At 50.2% G+C, this 20,395-nt stretch overlaps 1 protein-coding gene across 4 annotated transcripts in view; it reads left to right on the top strand.

The window, feature by feature from the left end:
- The first annotated feature begins 6,650 nt into the window (after nt 1-6,650).
- Nucleotides 6,651-20,395, top strand: part of LOC144936566 (basic helix-loop-helix ARNT-like protein 1) — a 28,416-nt gene continuing 14,671 nt past the window's right edge. For 3 of the 4 annotated variants that reach the window (XM_078863770.1, XM_078863772.1, XM_078863773.1), the window contains exons 1-3: nt 6,651-6,913; nt 15,344-15,632; nt 20,193-20,240. In XM_078863770.1, the coding sequence (XP_078719896.1) occupies nt 6,907-6,913; nt 15,344-15,632; nt 20,193-20,240 (344 nt within the window). In that variant the 5' untranslated portion in view covers nt 6,651-6,906. The remainder of the gene's footprint in view (nt 6,914-15,343; nt 15,633-20,192; nt 20,241-20,395) is intronic. The other variant, XM_078863771.1, reaches the window with a different exon arrangement.

Raw genomic sequence — 20,395 nt, forward strand, 5'->3', positions numbered from 1 at the left:
CACTCCTCTTGATTTTTCCCCACCGAACTGCGGAGCAGTGAGCGACGAGCATGGCGAGCGATTTCACCAGGACATTGCAACAATGGAGAAACCCTATGAGGGCAAATGTAGCCCATCAATGCTTGCAGACTGTTGTTGGACAGTGACAAGAGATGCTCCATTAAATGAATACAAGAGACAAGCCAAGAAGCGCCGAGTAGACACTGAATAAGTACTAAATTATGTACTAATATATACATAATAGTTTTTTGCCTTTTATTTCATAATACATTTTATTTATATAACCCTCTTGCTGATTTTTAAAGTGTTACGTGAACAAGACAGGTGACGTTATTATGTAAAGCAACCGGGCATTAAGGTGGCATACCAGTGGCTTGCCAGGCGGTACAGCAAATGTGAACCCCCACCTGCTCTATCTGCGATTTATCCAGGTACTCCGGTTTCCGACAGCATTTAAACATTTGACCAATGACACCTTCATATGTAGAGAACTGCAGAGCTCGGGGAGGAAATGTGGCACCGGCTGGCCGCCTTCCCACTGCTCTGGTTCCTCGCATCTCTTGAGTCGTTCTCTCTTTCGCTTCGAGAGTCGAGCGAATCCCGTGCGGCAGCGATAGGTTCAAATGATTATTATGTTGAAGGGATGACACCCTTTTTTAGGACCAATTACATCTGTGCAAAAAGAAAGATCCCCCGTACAGACGTGACAGACTGCTGGGGCAAGTGCTGTTAGCGAGCCCCTATGAAGGCCGGAACAGCATACAATGGGGTGGGTGGACAGCAACCACGCCCGGCCGCCTTTGTCTCCCAAGTCGGAACGTTTACACATCGCACCAGGCACTCATTTGAGGATGCATAGACCTAGGGGAGGCCCACGACCGCTTCGGTGTTGGCCGTGACCAGGAATCGAACTGTTCTTCGGGTTCGTAGCGCAGGGCGATGACCGCGACGCCACCACTCAACCCGCATTGTGTCGAGAAGCGGTACCGAAGCCAACGGCAAATGATCATCGTGCGTGGCGCGTGGGGTGCTCTCGGATCTGGGGCACGGCACAGCGCGCGAGGTTGCGCAACGCACCCCGCGCTTCACCCTCCCCCCAGCTCCCAGTTATTTTTGGTCGCTGTCGTTTCTCACGCAATCCATCGCCCCCCTCCTCCGCCCTCTTGTTCGGTGAGCAGACGGGGGGGGGGTGGTGACGGTAGCACAGCGCCACCCAGCTGCAGCGTGTGGCCTTGGCGCGCGAGGGCCTTGCATGGGGGTTGGTTGTGGGGGGGGGGGCCCTAGAGTTTGCGGCACGGATACAGTGCAGGTGAAGTGGGGTGCTGGGGGGCGGTGGCTGGTTTCGCGCGCGGGGAAAATCAACTTGAAACAAATGCCAGACCGAGCACCTCGTTGATTCGAGGCGTGCACACGCGATCCATCTGTGTGTTGTGGCTTTGGTAATCCGCGGGGGCTGGGGAGGGGGTACCAGTGGTGATGATTTGCATGGGGAGGGGGGGGGGATACCAACAAGTTTGAATACCACAGCTTTCGTGAGATCATACGGAGCTGGCAACGCTGGGGGTCTGGGTTCAATTAGAATCTGCGTTTGAACAGCCAGTAAGTAAACTGGGGGTTCTGAAATGTATAGTGATTTAGTTCCGCTTTAAATACAATGTCTCGCCAGCAACGCTGAATACGGACTTCAATACCCAGCAGTAATTTGACTGGGTAGAGAGTTGAAGGTCTAGATTTGAAGCTTTCGTGACTGCAAGGATCCATACTCTTTGGTTGTTTCGGTAAAGTCACGTAGGTTAAAAAAAAGAGAAAAAAATAAATTAAATCACGACGTTTCGAAGGCAACACAAGCCTCCGTCTTCAAGTGCCCTCACTTGATACAGTGATTTTTGCTGTGACGGTGCCACCTGAAGACGGAGGCGTGTGTTGCCTTCGAAACGTGATTAAATGTATTTGTTTTCTCTCTTTTTTAACCTACGTGACTTTACGGAAAAAACCAAAGAGTATAGTTGAAGGTCTGTCTACGCGTTCACCAATGACGATTAAGAGCCACGTCAAAGTTGGTTCTGTATTTCACGTGGATACATTGCACGTGCTGTATGGGGATTACAAACGTCGGTCACGTTTGTAGCCGGGAGGGTGTGGAAGAGCTGCCCCCTACTCAGTCGCATAACGAGCGTGGGGCAGGCAGGGGGTGCCGTGCCCCCGTGCCCCCCACGGTGACCAAAGCGACGAGTTGGGACACCCCTCTGACAAGCAGCACGAGATTTGTTTTCATCAACAGTGTCAAAGAACGACGACTTATGTGATGATGTGATTAGGCAGGAGGAGCCGCGTAATGTCATAGCCGATGTGCGACCGTGCGAGACTAATCAAATATTGGGGCCCCACCTGACAGATTGCCACACACCCTGAGCTAATAATGTCGTTACTACACCACTGGTAATGTCGTTACTACACCACTGGTAATGTAGTTACTACACTACTGGAAATGTCGGTACTACACTACTGGTAATGTCGTTACTACACCGCTGCAAATGTAGTTACTACGCCACTGATAATGTAGTTACTACACCACTGATAATGTAGTTACTACTCCACTACTCAAAGGGGTCTCGGCTAACGCCAGTGGCAGCCCACGGATGAATTTTCGCCCGAGGGGACATGGAGCGATGAAACAAGCTCGCGTGCAGGTGATGCCAATTGTATAAATGTTGACATCGCAGAATCGTGAGAGATGGCGACGGCGTGGGAGAGTCCTTCATCCAGCAGTGGGTGAACCACGGCTGATGATACAATAACCGAGGATGTATCTTCTTGGTTCTTTCGGTAAAGTCACGTAGAAGGGAAGTAATAAAATAATAAAAATAAAACATAATAAAACAATTCTCACAATTTTATTTTTATTATTTTATTACTTCCCTTCTACGTGACTTTACCGAAAGAACCAAGAAGATGAATCCCTGCAGTCACGAAAGCTTTAAATCGAAATTTAACAGAGGATGGTTTGACGACGTCGCAAGAGATTGGTGCCAGGGTGATGTGGCACTACTTGAGCCGACTGGCACAAGACAGAGGAAAGTTGAAACAAATTACGAAATGTGCAGTGGACACTTACGGGGCTATCTGTCCATGGATCGTGATGATGATGATGATATTTCATAAGAATGAGCACAAATCATGGGAAGGGCCGACTCCTCTCTGACATTCACAAATGAGCAGACAATTCGCAGCCTCCTTCACACATCTGCCCCTGCACATTTAAACAAACTTATTTTTGACCCATCCCATCAGCGTACCTGTCAACCCATACGGTTTAACCGTATTATTGTACAGGGAAATTGAGTTTTCAGGGCCATGCGGCGAACAGCCGTTTCAATACGGGCTTTGTAGGATGAACGCTGAGATTTATAAGGGCACGAGGTGACCAATAAGGTCTGAATTGGTCTGTAATAAAGTAGGGCACTGATTATGGGTTGACAGGTATGCATCAGCCACAGGGCCCTCCCTCTCTTGAGAGCGAACAATTTCAACAACACCACTGTCGTAAACTCCCGACGGGTTTCTACATTGTCTCATCAGGAATTCAACACAGACGCCAGTGTGACCAGGGGCACAATGGGCGTGCCGTTCCTGTACTTAATCACACCAGGCTAGCCCTCCCATGCCTATACAACAAAATGCCACGATTTTAGTTTTATAACATCCTGCTATTAATAAGGGTCATTGTCCGAAACGTCCCCCATGTCCCATTAGAGCAATGTTTCGATTTAAAGCTTTCGTGACTGCAGGGATTCATCTTCTTGGTTCTTTCGGTAAAGTCACGTAGAAGGGAAATAATAAAATAATAAAAAGAAAAATACTAAAATAATTATATTATTATGCTTTATTTTTCTTAATAATAAAATAATAAAAATAAAGCGTCATAAAATAAATATATTATATTTGTATGTTTTATTTTGTTTATTTTATTATTTCCCTTCTACGTGACTTTACCGAAAGAACCAAGAAGATAGAGCAATGTTATTGACGAATGTGCCGACGTTCTGTGTGGAATGGCATCATTAGGTCAATTTAAAGTGGACAGGACAGCACAAAACCACAAACTGCCAATGCGCTGACCCACTTCGACCGCGCACGCCATCACTTGCGCGGCTTACACCCGTTGTGGAGTTGGGGGTCGGGCGATTCCGATTAGCATCATAGATGAATCGGCATCGCGACTCCGAAATGGAATCGTTTCATCACAATCAGGTTTCCATATGGGATTTTATTTGGCATGGAAATGTGAATTAATCTTGATTTGAAGCTTTCGTGACTGCAGGAATCCATACTCTTTGGTTCTTTCCCACCTGATGACGGACGCTTTTGTTGCGCCCGAAACGTCGTGATTTATTTTATGTTATACCTCCGCGACTTTACCGAAATAACCAAAGAGAATGTGAATTAAGAGTCTTCAGAATCCGTGCAATGAAATGACCCCGATGCAATATACGGGATTCTCACGTGACCTATTAAATTAATTGCCATCGGCAGATCGAGTCAGCCAAGCAGGCTTGAGCCTGGATAGTGCGTACACATAGGAGTGCACGTCGTGCAGAAAGAACTTTGCTGTAGGCTGCTGCAGAGCTGCATTCTACGTCCATGAACCCACGTGAATGGTCATCACCGCCTCCATCAACCCAGCGTGGTGAAGTATAGTCAAATGACTCCCGCACGGCGTGGGGGAGACATACCCTCTTCTTGGTTCGTTGGGTAAAGTCACGTAGAAGGGAAGTAATACAATAATAAAAATAAAACATAATAAAATATTATGTTTCATTAAAATAATAAAAATAAAACACCGTGTACTCTGAATCCACGCGTAATTTGTGGACGATTTCAAAATTACTTCTCGTCGACTCGAAAGCCACTCGATGCCGAGATTGCGTAATTTCAACAACAACAATAAATGCCTAGAAGTCCTCTTTGACGTGAAAGCAATTCCACAACTAATAATAAAAATAAAACATAATAAAATATTATGTTTTATTTAAAATATTATGTTTTATTTTTATTATTTTATTACTTCCCTTCTACGTGACTTTACCGAAAGAACCAAGGTGATGAATCCCTGCAGTCACGAAAACTTTAAATCGAAAAAGACATACCCTCGTTCAGCAGTGGAGTGGCAGAGCGCTGTCCAGGTGCTGCACGTGCACAGGGTTGTGCGGTGCGTTTTGGAATTGCTCTCACGTCAAAGAGGGCTTCTAGGCATTTATTGTTGTTGTTGAAATTGCGCAATCTCGGCATCGAGTGGCTTTCGAGTCAACGAGAAGTAATTTTGAAATCGTCCAAAAATTACGCGTGGATTCAGAGTACACGGTGCCATCATCGAGACGTTCAGTAGCGGACTCGGGGTAATCGCTGTTGATTTCTCAAAAAGTTAAATGTGTGGGTGGGACGGGGGGGAACTGCAGGGCAAGGCTCTCCCAGAGAATGCTCCGTAGAGCCACAACACAACGCAAGCAGCATTTCACAAACACAACCTATCATATTGAAAACCAATCCGCGATGGCTTTTGACACATTCCATGCTAATCCGGTAATTGCCAGGGTGTAATTTCTCACTCAATATTTTCTAGGTCGCCTACAGTAGGTGGGACGTGACGAGGATAACCGCAGCCAGAGCTGGATGCGGTGTTCCTGGAGATACAATATATTTGTTTCTGGTATACCGACCCAGCTAAGATTAAACCCCGGACAAAATGAAGCCCTGCTAAATACCCACAATGTTCACTCTGGCTACGTACGGTGCCAAAGAAGTTCAACACACATACAGCACTCCACTCAACTCACGGAAGTAATATCGCGGGCGACGAAATCACAATTCTAGAAACTCCAACAAGAGGGCCCCAACACATCCCAGAGGGAGTAACCAAACCCCATACGACTCATCAGACATTGAGTTTCCAGAACAGGGCAGCAGTTGGAATCGCTACGTGCATCGCCACCACCACCAAAGACAAAGATCCCCCGTATAGTCTGTAACAGACTGTAGGGGCAAGTGCTGTTAGCGAGCAGCGCCGATGAAGGCGGGCACGGCACACGAGGGGGTGGGTGGCCAGCAACCACGCCCGGCCGCCTTTGTCTCCCCAGTGGCGACGTTTACACACCGCGCCGGGTACTCATTTGAGGCTGAGTCGACCTAGGGGAGGCCCAGGACCGGTTTAGATAATTGTCGCCAGTGTGGGTTAGCCGTGAGCGGGAATCGAACTCGGGTTGCCGGGTTCGTAGCGCGGCGTAGCGCTAACCGCTGCGCCACCACTCCCATCACCATCACCAACAACAACAGCCATTCGCCACTAAGTGGCGGTGACGTCACCACGACGCTTGTGCCAGGCCATGTGCACCTTGAGGCCACGTGAAGTGTCGAACGCCCGCTGGCAGGAGGAGGTCACGGGGCAGACCCAGCAGGTGCCACGGGTCGACTGACCGAGATGACCGAGACGACTGGCTGATGCACCACCTGTGCCCCCTACTGTGCCAACTTGCTATGCTTTAGCCACCCGGCGCTCCGCTCGTTGTTGTGAGCGTCGCTCCTCCGCCCTCCATCACCAGCCGCATCTGCGGTCACGGCACGGGAGAGGGAGGAGGAGGAGGATGAACGCGGAGCAGCAACGCCTCCGCGTCGTCCCTGCCGCTTGCCCAATGGGAGCTGCCGCGCGAGTCGACGGGACACGGCGGGTGGCGCTCGCGAGGCTCGAACCCGGCGCTCTCGGAGCCGCTTCTCGTTCCAAACATCGCAGGCGTCGAGTCCCGGCTGCTGCCCTCGGTACAATCGCGGCGGCGGTGGTAGTGGTGGTGGTGGGTTTGTTTGGTGCCGGCTGGACTCGTGCTATCGGCTTCATCGGGCACACGGTGTGAGGTCATGGATGGTACGTGCTTCATCCGATTGTTCCCGCTGTGCGTGCGCTGTCGGTAATTGCGACGTTGTGCATAGTGCGACGGTTGAACGATCCACAGTTACTTAGCGTGCGCGTGTGTGTCAGCGTGCGCGTGTGTGTGGATAGTGTTGTCAATCCACTGCTGGACGACCCGCCTGGCTCTTTGCCACGGTGGTTCACCCGTTCCAAGAACTAACCCCAAGCTCATCCGCGCTCAGCTTCTGCGATGTTGACCGTCGGATCGGGAAAAGCACGCCGGATGATGTGGTTAATGTGCGGCGTGCGTATCGCGTGTGTGGCCACGTTCGTACGTGGATACAGTGCGGTGCGTGTGCTTGCATGTGACGGCTCTTTGGTTGTTGGTGCCAGTGTGAAGTTGCTATAGTTGTTGCAGCGTTGTGAATGGTGGAGCGGTGGCGCAGTGGTTAGCGCTGTGCAGCCGGAGCGGTGCGAGTTTGATTTTTGGCGACGCGAAACATCAGCGGCGAGTCAGAACCTCACTCCCTCCACCCCCCCCCCTTTCGTTGAAACGCATGACCGGAGTGGTGAAGTATGGTCAAACAAACCCGCCACGACTCTTCGCGGCGTCGGGGTGACTTCATCCAGCAGTGGATTGATTAACAGCTGCGCGTTACAGTTAAGGCATTGCGTTGTGTATTCTAATTATGATGCATTTTTTATTAAACAAACCGCTGTAGTCTGCATGGTATTACATAGCCTGTATATTATACACTACTGTATACTGTACTGTGTGTAATAGCATACGGCGCTTTGCCAGTCCACTGCTGCTGGATGATGTCATTGGGGTTGTTTGACCATACTTCACCACTCTGGTCGCCGCCTGTTCTCGAATGGAGTGTTTCCCATGGCAATGCTAATAGCGCAGTGCGCTAACCGCTGCGCCACCGCTCCATGGTAGTATCCACAACAGCATGACCGTGACATTACCGAATGATATCATGCGATGGCCGTGTTGCGTATTATTGACATATGACATTATCATCATGTAGGACGTATCATATATATGGTACACAATGCATTCGCACGGGTAGGGCATTGTGCCTGCACTGTGAACGCATTTGGGTGCTGCAGCCGTGTGAATGAATGGGCCAGCGTGCAGCGGGGCTCACAAATCCAGACGACGATGATTCGATTTTCCGTGGCGGCAGCTGGAACTTTGATTGATTTAAATCCCTCGAACCGTCTCTGTCGCCCAGCACCACAGCCGATCGAGTCGACGGGGGGTGGGTTAAAGCGTGGGTTGCTCCCACCTCTTCCAAGACCTGTGAAAGAGTAGGCCAAAGTACATTTCTAGTGTGGAGGCTTCTTCCGCCGGCAGTGGCGTGAGCGAACAATTTTCAGCGCCGCGCCTTTACCAATTGTACACGCACGTGAAGTATGTACACTGTCATCCTCGTGATTAACCTAGCACCTGGTCAACGTGCTGTACAACATCCAGGCGCCGGCACCAGGGAGGGAGGACATCTGAGATTTGGTACAGAGCCACGGGGTGAGTGCGGATTAAACAAAATTCTCGATTGCCGCGCCGGGGAATCGGACGGGCGACTTGTGCGTTCAAACCACGGCGATAATCCACAGCGTTGTCGCGTGTTTATACGGCGTAGTTCGCACCGTTCTGAACCGCGTATAAAAATACATCTAAGCGTGGACTCACAAGAGCGTACGCATCTTCGGGGCGAATAATCATCTTGGTCCAGCACTCTGCGACATGGCAGCGCCGTAGTTTCACGCTCTATATCAGGGGTCGGCAACCAAAATAACAAGAAGAGCCATTTCTTTCCAATTCGGTACAAAATTCAGTATTTCAAGAGCCGCAATGCATCTGAGTACATACGTACATATCGTCAAGAAGCAGCCCGTAAAGAGCCGCATGCGGCTCCGGAGCCGTAGGTTGCCGACCCCTGCTCTATATATTCCACTCCCCCCCCCCCCATTCATTGTTATTCACACAGCGGTCTGTCTCCTCGAACGCTCGGGGCCAGAGCTCGCAGACGATGTTTGGCAGCGGGAGCATTTAACCCCGACCACTGCGTCGTCGTCTTTCCCCATTATTCATCATGCAGGCTCAGTGCACGGTTGCCACCTCTCCTGGGGGTTTCCCAAGCATGCGTCCTCTTGATAAGGGGGCTGTAAGTCGTCCCGGTGTGTGCGGTCGGTTACCTGTGCAGGTATTCTAATACTAACAACAACAATAACCTAGCCAGCGGTATTCAAAGGGGTTGCGAGCAATTAGAAAGGTGGCGAGTTGAACTCCTAGTTTGGGGTGTTGACTCAGCCCATCATGCCTCCAAGGGTCTGTAAAGTGAGTACTATACAACTTTGTGCTCAAGTCATCAGTCGTTGTTCTATGGAGAGACTCGTCCCCGCCATAGGACTGTGGAATTTCCACCACTGCCTGAGGGCCGTAAGCAGGAGCGGAGCCTCCGCCGCCTTGATGGTCATTTTAGCCAGGAAATCGCGTGGATGTTTTTGTGCCATGTATAAAAATGATGATAAACTACTCAAGACAATGTCATTAATAGACATGTACTATCCAGTATTTATCTGGTATTTTTAGATATTCCACGTCGCATGATATGACCCAGATTTTTTGTTTTGCATCTCAGAGGTGGAAACTCTAGCTCTGTGAATAATGAGTAATCCGCCAAGCTTAGATTTTATATGGGCCCCTTGCCAATACGCATCCCAGGCTATGTTTGCTATGATTTCAATATTATGCACAATGTGGCGCGTGTAGAAGCGATGCTTGTGTGTGTGTGTGTAGGGGGAGCGGTAAGCGGAGTGGTTAGCGCTGCTGATCTGCGCTACGAACCCAGCGTCCCGAGTTCGATTCCCGCTCTCAGCGCCAACACTGGTGACGATCATCTGAACCGGTTGTGCGCCTCCCCTAGGTCGACTCAGTCTCAAATGAGTACCTTGTGTGGTGCGTAAACATCGTCACTGGGGAGACAAAGGCGGCCGGGCGTGGGGTGCTGGCCACGCACCCCCCCCCCTCGTGTGCCGTGCCGGCTTTCATAGGTGCTCGCTAACAGCACTTGCCCCAACAGTCTGTTCAGGCTATACTGGGGATCTTTATCTTTGTGCACGCGGTGGTAAGCTGTTGTATACGTAGTGGTTAGCACACTGCTCTAACATCGGTGACAGTCATTTGAACCGGCTCCGGGCCTCCCATTAGGCCAACAGCATTGAAGGAGGCACGTGCTACGATATGGGAATATCAGCATTGGGGAGACAAAGACGGACGGGCGTGGAGCAGATCGCACCAACGGCTTTTGTAGTCCTCGATAACAGCGCTTTCACCAAGAGCCTGTTAAGCTATAGGGGGGGGGGAGTTTTTATCAGTGTAATGATCATGATAAATAATAATGATGTTTAGTTTATATAGCGTCGTCTTGCATGCACATGGAATCTCTCAAATGCTGAGGAATCACAGACCAAGCTGGGAGGCAGCGCTATCAACAATTGCCCCAGCTCTGCGGTCCTCTACTTACAAAGATGTTTTCAGCCAACCAATGAGTGTTTATACAAGTGGGAGAAAACCCACGCGTGCGAGGGGAGCAACGCTCTATCCCCGTAAGATGGAAACAAGTTGATATTCGCTCGCAGTTTGCTCTGCTGCCATCTCCTGGCGAGCCAGGGTTTGGGCACCTTCGCGAGCCCCCACGGGATGGCAGATTCGCAACATTTTTGTGAGCCACCAACCCTCACTGCCTCCAGTGCTGGATTGCAGCCAACCACGTGCAGAACCACCACCGCACGGGTGGGTCGGGTGTGCACAGGGCGAGTTAACTGCTGGGTATAAATGCAGCTTTGTGCTAAGTGGGTGGCCTATTTAAATCATGCAGACTCTGTTATGATGATGTGTGCATGTCTGGTATATCATTATTATTATCTCGATTTAAAGCTTTCGTGACTGCAGGGATTCATCTTCTTGGTTCTTTCGGTAAAGTCACGTAGAAGGGAAATAATTAAATAATAAAAATAAAACATTGTATTTTATTATGTTTTATTTTCATTATTTTATTATTTCCCTTCTACGTGACTTTACCGAAAGAACCAAGAAGAAGATTATTATTATCATCATCATCATTTAAAAAAATCTAATTCGTGGTCACATTTAAATACTGCAGGCAGTATTGGGACGGCGTGTGTAGGTGTGGTATACGGGTGTGTGCTTGTGTGCAGCAACAGCGCAGCCCTTCGTCAATCCACTGCTTGATGAAGGGCCCTTCCAGGCCGTGCGTGAGCGCTTTGGTGAAGGTTGTAGCATGGAAGTGCAGTACAACAACGGACGCTGCTCCACTGCCCTCCATCACGTAGCCCCGCGGAGGCCTGTAACGCCGCGTATGCATGGTGGTCTCCTTGTCCGAGCGCTGTCCAGGCTCAGTGTCGCTTAGCTTCCGAGATCTGATGAGATCGGGCTTCATTTTGGGTGATTTGGTCATAGGCACGCGAGTCTGACTTGGTCTCAGTAGGCGGTCGCATGAACTCATGCAGACAGTGCTGCGATGGTGTTGTGGCACGTCCTGACATGGATGGATTTCTTTCCGTCTATCATGCGTTCACACTTTGGCCCCACTCACTGCATTAAACTTTGTCAGTGTTGTCTCATAATTTATAACACTCTGCGTTCGTAAATCGTATTTGCTAATCCAGCTCAAATCTATCATTTCATCATCAGCCGCGCGTTATCCACTGCCGGACAAAGACCTTCCCAGGCCATCGCCATCTCTCACGGCCGTGGGATGCAACAATTCACCTAGCACCTGCACGCGAGCTCATTTCATCGCTCCATCTCCGCGTCCGACGTTGCCTTCGGTGCATTCCTTCCTTCAGTCCCCTCCTGTAGTTCCGTTTAAAATGTTTGCTTAAACCTTAACAATTTACAGCACTTTGCCACTCCACTGCGAGACGAGGGCCTTCCCATACAGTGTTGGCGGTTGTGGTTCTTTGACCATACTTCGCCACACTCGCCAGCGTGGGTTGGTGAAGTTGTGGTGGGTGAGGTGGGGAGGGTCGGAGGGGCATCCTCCAATTCATATATCACTCGCCACTGATGTTATCCGTGGCTGGGAATCGAACACAGGTCACCAGGCTGATGCTGCGGTGCTCTTACTGCCGCACTTGTGTAATTGTTTATGCTGTGAACCTTGAATAATTTGTTCCTTTAAACTTTCGTGACTGCACGAATTCATATTGTTGGCTCTTTCGGTAAAGTCACGTAAGTAGAAAATTAAAATAAAATTAAAATAAATTTAAATAAATTAAAATTAGCTTTTATTTGTAATTAATGTTTTTATTTACATTTATTTTATTTTCTATCTACGTGACTTTACCGAAAGAACCAAGGATAAGAAAACTTGCATATTTTGTTAAACATTAGATTCCATATTTTCTGATTGTGGCTGTGTGGGCTGTTGTACCAGCAAGGAGGGGGACATTTATTATTTCTACTACTCAGATCCGTCGGCACCGTCGTTGAAGCTGATGTTTGTTACCTGGGTCGCGAGGTCGGCACTCAATCGGCTTTCTTTAGAAATAACCTCTCAAGATGGCTCTCTGCTTTGCGTTCTTGTCGTACCGCTTCCATTTCCACAGAAGGCCCCCACGTTCTTCAACCACTCAACATTCAGATTTTTTAAGGAACGGAATTCCGTTTTGGTAGAAGCTCCCAGGCACGTGGAGCGAAACGTCGGACATCGTGCCGAACGACAACGCACGGCACGCGGCCCGAAAACACGTTGGAGAGCTGTGCGGCACAACCGCGAAAACAAACGCAGTGACATCCAATCTCAAGTTACCATCCGCATCAGAGCAGAACTGCTCCCTCCACATGCAATAGCAAAAGCCCTGGGTGGTATTTAAGCCTCCAAACCCTTGAAATCTTCCTGCTCAGCGGGTCTGTCGAAATTGTTACGTTTGACCTCATTCGACCAATTATGTGCTTTATTTAACCATGTCACAATGTGGCTTTTTGGCAACGAGGGTATGGAAATGTACAACTTGATATCGGAGACATTTGCTTATAAATGGGTGCAAATTATTTGCAGAACACTAAAAAAATTTAAGCTTTTGAGCTGATCAACCCCACAGCTAAAATGAATGACGAGTTTCTAGAACACCCAGCAACATAACAGCATTTGTTTAATAGCCGTGACTCGACTGATGAGATCCAGAAAGTCAAACTGCTTAAATAAATTCCTTTATGAAACGATTTCGTCTGGAAAGCCCAAAATACAATAACAAAAAATATTGTAACTTAAAAAATGTTTTTTATATAATTTACATTAAATTTTTATTCATCATAAAAATTTGAATAAAAAACGGAATAAGCATACAATTGAGCATAGAATTACGGAGATTCCTGAGTGGTAACGTGCCTTCGTAAGGCGACTGATCTGTTAATTGGGTGAACGGACACGTCCCAGATCACCGGCAGGTCTGGGCAGGTGCCTGGTTACGTGTGTAATGAGCGACTTCTGAGACACGTTTCTTATTTATTTCTCACACTCGAGCACAAACACTGGGCGATATATAGAAACGTATCTACAAAGCTACACACAGCCGACCTTTTGACACAGCCCCATCGTCGGCGTCTAACTACACAGCTGGCTGACTAATGTAGCGATTACAACAATGGCAGCCGTGCAGGAGATCGGCCAAGCGGACGGACGACGAAGAGAGATGACGGCGAGCAGCGACGCGGCCAAGACCCGGGACCCCGCGACAGCTCCGAACCTTTGGTCACGTCCCCCCTTTATACTTCCCGGCGTGGCCAGGCTCCGCCTCTGGCCACGCCCTCTTCTAGAACCTTCGAGCAGGTTCCCTGAGCTTCCGACTGACCCCGCCTGTTACCTTTAACCCAGACACGCCCCCCTTGTAGTTGGTTATTATATAACACGCCCATACCCGTAATTACCCCTCCTGGCCGACAGGTGGCACCCTGTCATTACACAGGTATCTGGATTACACACAGTACAGACGGGTCTGTACCCCACACACAAAGACAAAGATCCCCAGTATAGCCTCAACAGACTGTTGGGACAAGTTCTGTTAGCGAGCACCTGTGTAGGCCGGCACGGCACACGAGGGGGTGGGTGGCCACCACCGTGCCGGACCACCTTTGTCTCCCCAGTGGTGATGTTCACGCACCGCGCCTGGTACTCATTGGAGGCAACTTAGGGGAGGCCCAGGACGGGTTCAGATAACCGTCACTGGTGTTGGGTTCATAGCGCAATGCGCTAACCGCTGCACCACCGCTCACAATGACAGGCATCGGTGATGTGGATGTGTGCGTGATGCTCATAACAAGGGGCGGTTTCTTCATTAGGGCGATTGGGCGACGCACCACCAAGCTCATTCAACCACAGAGTGACGTGAGCCGTTACTGTGCCTCTGGATATAGTCCAATCAGCGTCATGTCACGTTCTGTGGAGTACCGCCTCTTTTTGGGCGATTTCACTCCGGCTGAGAATCGCCCAGAGTGTTCCCATAGACTTACATTCAAAGATGTTTTTTTTCGAACGGCAGGCGCTGCAATGCATTCTCTATGGCTGCCAGGAGGGCTCGCACTAACGTGCTTACGTCATCATACGTAAACACGTTTCAGTCAACAATATTATTTGTCGCCACCTAGTGGACTCTTTCATAAAAGAAACTGAGTGGATTGTAATAATAGTGAGTATAGAAACAAACAAGATGTATTGTAAGAGTCACTTTATTTTTCATTAATATTAAAGAAGTGAACTTGCCTTTACATGCTTAAGCTGTTAATTTATCCATTACATGGGTGGACCTTATCCTTATCAATCATCCAGACATTTGCCCCCCCTGAGAGATTTTGCAGGAGCCGCCACTGCTCATAACACTGAGTGGAGCGTCGGGCGGAAAACACAGCGAGGTGCATCTGCTAGTTGTCTTAGTCAACCCATAACCCCTGGGTCTGTCCTGTGACCTCCTGCACCTAGACTGGCACAATAGTCAACCCATAACACCTGGGTCAGTCCCGTGACTTCCTCCTGCCAGATAATCTTTGACACTTCACGTAATAGTCTTAAAGTGTACCTAGCCTGGCACAAACGCTGTGGTGACATCACCTTTTAGTGCTGCCTACTGTTGTTGTAATGTGTGTGCGCATTGTTACCACGTTTGAATATAACCTTGACATTGAACCGGTGATTAACTCCATTTTGTGACAATTGTTGTTTTCTAGAAGCTGATATTTTTTGCCATTGATGATGGTGATGTTCGTGACTCCTCTGGTGGTTGCAGTGATAATACAACGCCAAGTTGCCATTGCGAATATCAAGGGACGATGATAACGATGTTGACAGCAGCGGCAATGATGATGGTGAAGACTGACGATGACGACGACGACGACATTATTACGTCTCTCCCCAGGTGACCTGCTCGCGGAACAGGGCTTGGATGTCTCCTCCACGGTTGGGGGGGATTTTTCCCCCGGCGGGGGCGGCTTGGGGGGCCTTGGCAGCAGAGGAAGTGGGGTGCCGAGGTCGCTCCCTTCGGGGGGCTCGGTAACGATGGGCCCTGGCGTACGAGTCGTGGGGGGGGGCGGCGGCGTTTTCCCGGGAGGCGGCACCCCCCCAGATTTCGTCGCCGGCAATCTGGCCGAGCTGGCGCCCGAGAGTTCAGGGTACAAGCGCAAGAGCAGCTCGGTGGACTACCCAGAGTGAGTGTCGCACGTTCACTACACACCCTGTCACTCACCTGGTCACCCACACACCCACCCAGTCACTCACCTGTTCACCCACACACCCACCCAGTCACTCACCTGTTCACCCACCCACCCTGTCACTCACCTGTTCACCCACACACCCACCCTGTCACTCACCTGGTCACCCACACACCCACCCAGTCACTCACCTGTTCACCCACACACCCACCCTGTCACTCACCTGGTCACTCACACACCCACCCAGTCACCCACCTGGTCACACACCCACCCAGTCACTCACCTGTTCACACACCCACCCAGTCACTCACCTGTTCACTCACCCACCCTGTCACTCACCTGTTCACTCACCCACCCACCCAGTCACTCACCTGTTCACCCACCCACCCTGTCACTCACCTGTTCACCCACACACCCACCCTGTCACTCACCTGGTCATCCACACACCCACCCAGTCACCCACCTGGTCACACCCACCCAGTCACTCACCTGTTCACTCACCCACCCAGTCACTCACCTGTTCACCCACACACCCACCCTGTCACCCACCTGGTCACACACCCACCCAGTCACTCACCTGTTCACTCACCCACCCTGTCACTCACCTGTTCACCCACACACCCACCCTGTCACTCACCTGTTCACTCACCCACCCAGTCACTCACCTGTTCACTCACCCACCCACCCAGTCACTCACCTGTTCACCCACACACCCACCCAGTCACCCACCTGGTCACACACCCACCCAGTCACTCACCTGTTCACTCACCCACCCAGTCACTCACCTGTTCACACACCCACCCAGTCACTCACCTGTTCACTCACCCACCTACCCAGTCACTCACCTGTTCACTCACCCACCCAGTCACTCACCTGTTCACTCACCCACCTACCCAGTCACTCACCTGTTCACACACCCACCCAGTCACCCACCTGGCCACACACCCACCCTGTCACTCACCTGGTCACCCACACACCCACCCAGTCACCCACCTGGTCACACACCCACCCAGTCACTCACCTGTTCACTCACCCACCCTGTCACTCACCTGTTCACTCACCCACCCAGTCACCCACCTACCCACCGACTGGCTTGCTTACTTCATTCGTCTCAGTGTAACACTGGCATGTCGTTCGAGCTGTTCATACGATTTCCATCAATCGATTCTCACTCGCACAACGTGAGCCCCGAAATCGATTTTTATCGGCGCTTCGTTGCATGCGCCCAGTAAGAACGATCCAAAGTCAATATTAACTCAACGCAAATTCGGTTCCTATCGCCCCATGAGCCACCATAAATGATTCCATGTATTTTGAGAGTCGAGGTGATTATTCTGGGCGAGTGTGCGATCAGGCCCAAATGCCAAAAACGCCAAACGGCCAACAACAAACAGCACTGTCAAAGTTGTAACAGATAGGAGTAAAACACGTTTAATGAGGTTAGTATTAGAGCAAGAAACGATGGGAGTGAATTCCAAAGTGGAGCAGTGCAATTTGTACGTATTTTTGTTGAACTTCTTTCGAACTGTTCGTAGCCAACCGTGCTAATCGGAAGTGTGTCAAATTTAATTGTGCACCTCTCTCGAAGATACTTTGTGTTTTTCCGCAAAGTACGGTTAATCCTCAACCCAGATAACCTGCCCGCAGACCATAACGGGCTGCCTTGTAGGGCGAACGGACGCGTTCAAGGCTGCCCCAGGTGCACGCCCTTTTCCGTCTGTTGATCTAAGACCACCGTAGGTCACTGCCGTGGGAGTGTCGATGCCACCGCTGACAACAACCTGCCATGTCGTTCTCAATTTCAGCCTCATGGACGTTGTGTTTGAGTGAGTAAGAGAGCGCGAGCTCCCCTCTTCGCTGCTCGTTCACCTTCGACGAGTGTCCGTGGGGCTCCCGTGGTGCCGGGTTACAGGGCACGGCTTGGTGTGAAGCTGGTGGTTAAGGGGCTTGGGACACACTTGAGCCGTCACCTCTGAAAAACCTGGGTTTGAGTACGGGTCTCGGACACTCGTTATTAAACCGAGTCGATGGCCACAGCCCGGTCACCGATGGCCACGTATTATCAAAATTCCATCACGTCGCAATGGGGTTTCTGCTTCATGTGGCTGCATTTGAGATTTGAGAATTTGGGAAACCATATCGGTTTCACTGCTCGTGAGCTGGCGGTCTCAGCTGGGCCACCAAAAGACTGCACATGGAAAAAAACATCTGTGTCAAATTTGGATCTCTGCTTCATGTGGCTAAATGCTAGATATGAGAATTATTTTTTAAAATTAAAGATTGGATTGACTGCCATGCCACGACAGTTCCTCTCTCGCACCCCCCCCATCGAGTGAGGATTACAAAACGGTCACTCGAAGACATCTCAGATGCAGTTCCCTGAAACCCCCTTCCAAGGTGCCGCTCTGGAACCAAAGGTGACGCTTTATCGCGAATATTGCGAATGGACCCCGTGTCTCACGACGAAAGTTAAGCCCCGAAGCAGAATTGGAATAAAATTTCCGAAAAAACACGACTCGCTCTTTGCTCTAAGGTTTCACACTCTTGCTAATGCCACCGATTTCTCGCGCCCTCTGCTTGTGGGTGGTGGTGGTGGCGGTGGTGGTGGCGGTGGTGGTGGCGGTGGTGGTGGTGGCGGTGGTGGTGGTGGTGGTGATGGCGGTGGTGGTTGGGGAAGCTTGGCTTTACTTGCCGGTCGCTGCTCTTCTTTCTCTTTCGCCGCATGAGTTCATTTATCCCTCTTTTTTTAACCGGGACAATTTCTGAGGCTTAGCGCGATTGCACGTGGCCGCCTTGGTTTAATTGCGCAAATCGCGCCTCTACTTTTGTGAAATACATGGGGGTGGGGGGGGCGCCCGTGTGGGAGTGTCGGACTTTCACAGCGATTCGTTGAGAGAGGGCGAGAGGGCGAGAGGGCTGGGGTGAACGGGTCAGGGGGAGCTCCGCTTCTTCCCATGATCAGCGTGGTACCTGCTGTCACAATCTGGATGCCGCGCCTCGCTGTAAGGTAGCGAATCTAGAAAATTACCAAATTATCCCCAGGATTCCGCCCTCCAATGCTTGGCACGGGTTCCAGTGGCTGGGTCTGGAAGGCCCAGCACAGGCATTGATGTGTAATTGCTCACGAAATACGACATATTGATGCGTTCACGTAGTAAGATGTTAAATATCTTGTGTGAGGTGACGAGTGGAGAGGTGGCGTGGTGGTTATGAAACTGATGAGCTGAGTTTGATTTCCGGCCTCGATCAGTATCAGCGCCGAGTGACGTCTCAGCCGGTCCTGGATCTCCTCCTCCTCCTTTACCAACCGCATCAGAATCTGCATCAGAATCTGTATTTATCCTGGAGCAATCCGATGAGCTATGAAAGCTCCTTTTCACACATGTCCAGTAGTTGGGGGTCAAACAATGCCCATGATTGAAAGGTGTGAAGATGTCTTCATCCAGCAGTGGATTGACACGGTGGCGAGATGTTGACTACCTCGCCTGGTATACAAGATATCGTGTGTTATATTATATAAAGGTCATGTAAGGTCCCATGCAGAGACATCGTATTTTTTAAAAGTCTGACAGTCACACTTTAGTGAATGTCAATGTAAAGTAGTTTTTCCCATAAAAAATGTAATATTCCAAACTCATATCAAGACGGTTCAAGACTCAAAGCCTGGGCGTGTATATACAAAATTACTGCAGTTTTTGTTGTTCGTTTTCGAGAGCGTATCTCTGATTGTAACAAGAGCATCCTGCAGAAGGCCAATCGCGCAAACGAGACTCAGCCTGGTCTCTCGACTTCTCAACCCGGGTTAACCAAAAACGAACTCGAAGCTCGAACAACAACAAAAAACACCACCGGCTGACCCACAAAGAGCGCGTCGCGACTCGCCCACGCTCGGAAGGCACGGACTTGTTGGTGCCGACGTCCACGAACCGGAGTAGTCGTGCCACGAGGTGACGCGCCAACGGGGCCGTTTGGGAGCTGCGACGGGGCGTTGGTTGCCGAGAGAATTACGCAAAGGGGCGGTTTGCTCCAACGGCCGCCCGTCGGCTTCCATACCGCCGATTAAAACTATTATAAACAATTTATTTTTTTATTTTTACCAGGTAAGGCCCACTGAGCTACTGATGTAGCTGTTTCTCTGAAGCGACCTGGCTATCACAAGTGATAGCTCAACGAAGTGGCTTCATCATCGCTTGGAAATGTATAGCAGCAGTCAAATACTATGAACGCGTGACGTTGATTCTCAATGTGGAGGGAAAAACCAGAGGACCTGGAGTAAAATTCACATTACCACGGGGAGGGAGACACAAACTCCAAATACACAGGCGTCACGGGCGAGATCGAACCCACGATCTCTTGTATACCAGGCGAGGTAGTCAACATCTCGCCACCTTAGCGGCCAGTCACTAAAGTGTGACCGTAGTTAACATACCGCCGATGAAACACCTTCACAGACAAAACGCGTGTTGGGAGAGCGTGTCAGCGGTGCGTGCGTACGCGCCATTTCCCCGAACTAAAGTTTGTTTTGTTTTGTTTCGTCCGACCTCTTCCGTTTCTCAGCAGCGATGGGTTGGACACGGAGTTCGATGCGGACGATCAGAGCAGCAGGTGGGTAGAGAGCGCAGAGAGTCACTGCCCAAGATCCCCCCCGAAGATTCATCCCTATCATCTCACAACGGTGTCACCCTGGTACATGCATGCACACACAGCAAGTTGCCAGCTATGGGACCAGCCCCGCCAGCCCTTGCCTCTGCCCGGCAGGA

Source organism: Lampetra fluviatilis, chromosome 16, assembly GCF_964198595.1.
Source record: "Lampetra fluviatilis chromosome 16, kcLamFluv1.1, whole genome shotgun sequence".
In the NCBI taxonomy this organism is placed as follows: Eukaryota; Metazoa; Chordata; class Hyperoartia; order Petromyzontiformes; family Petromyzontidae; genus Lampetra; species Lampetra fluviatilis.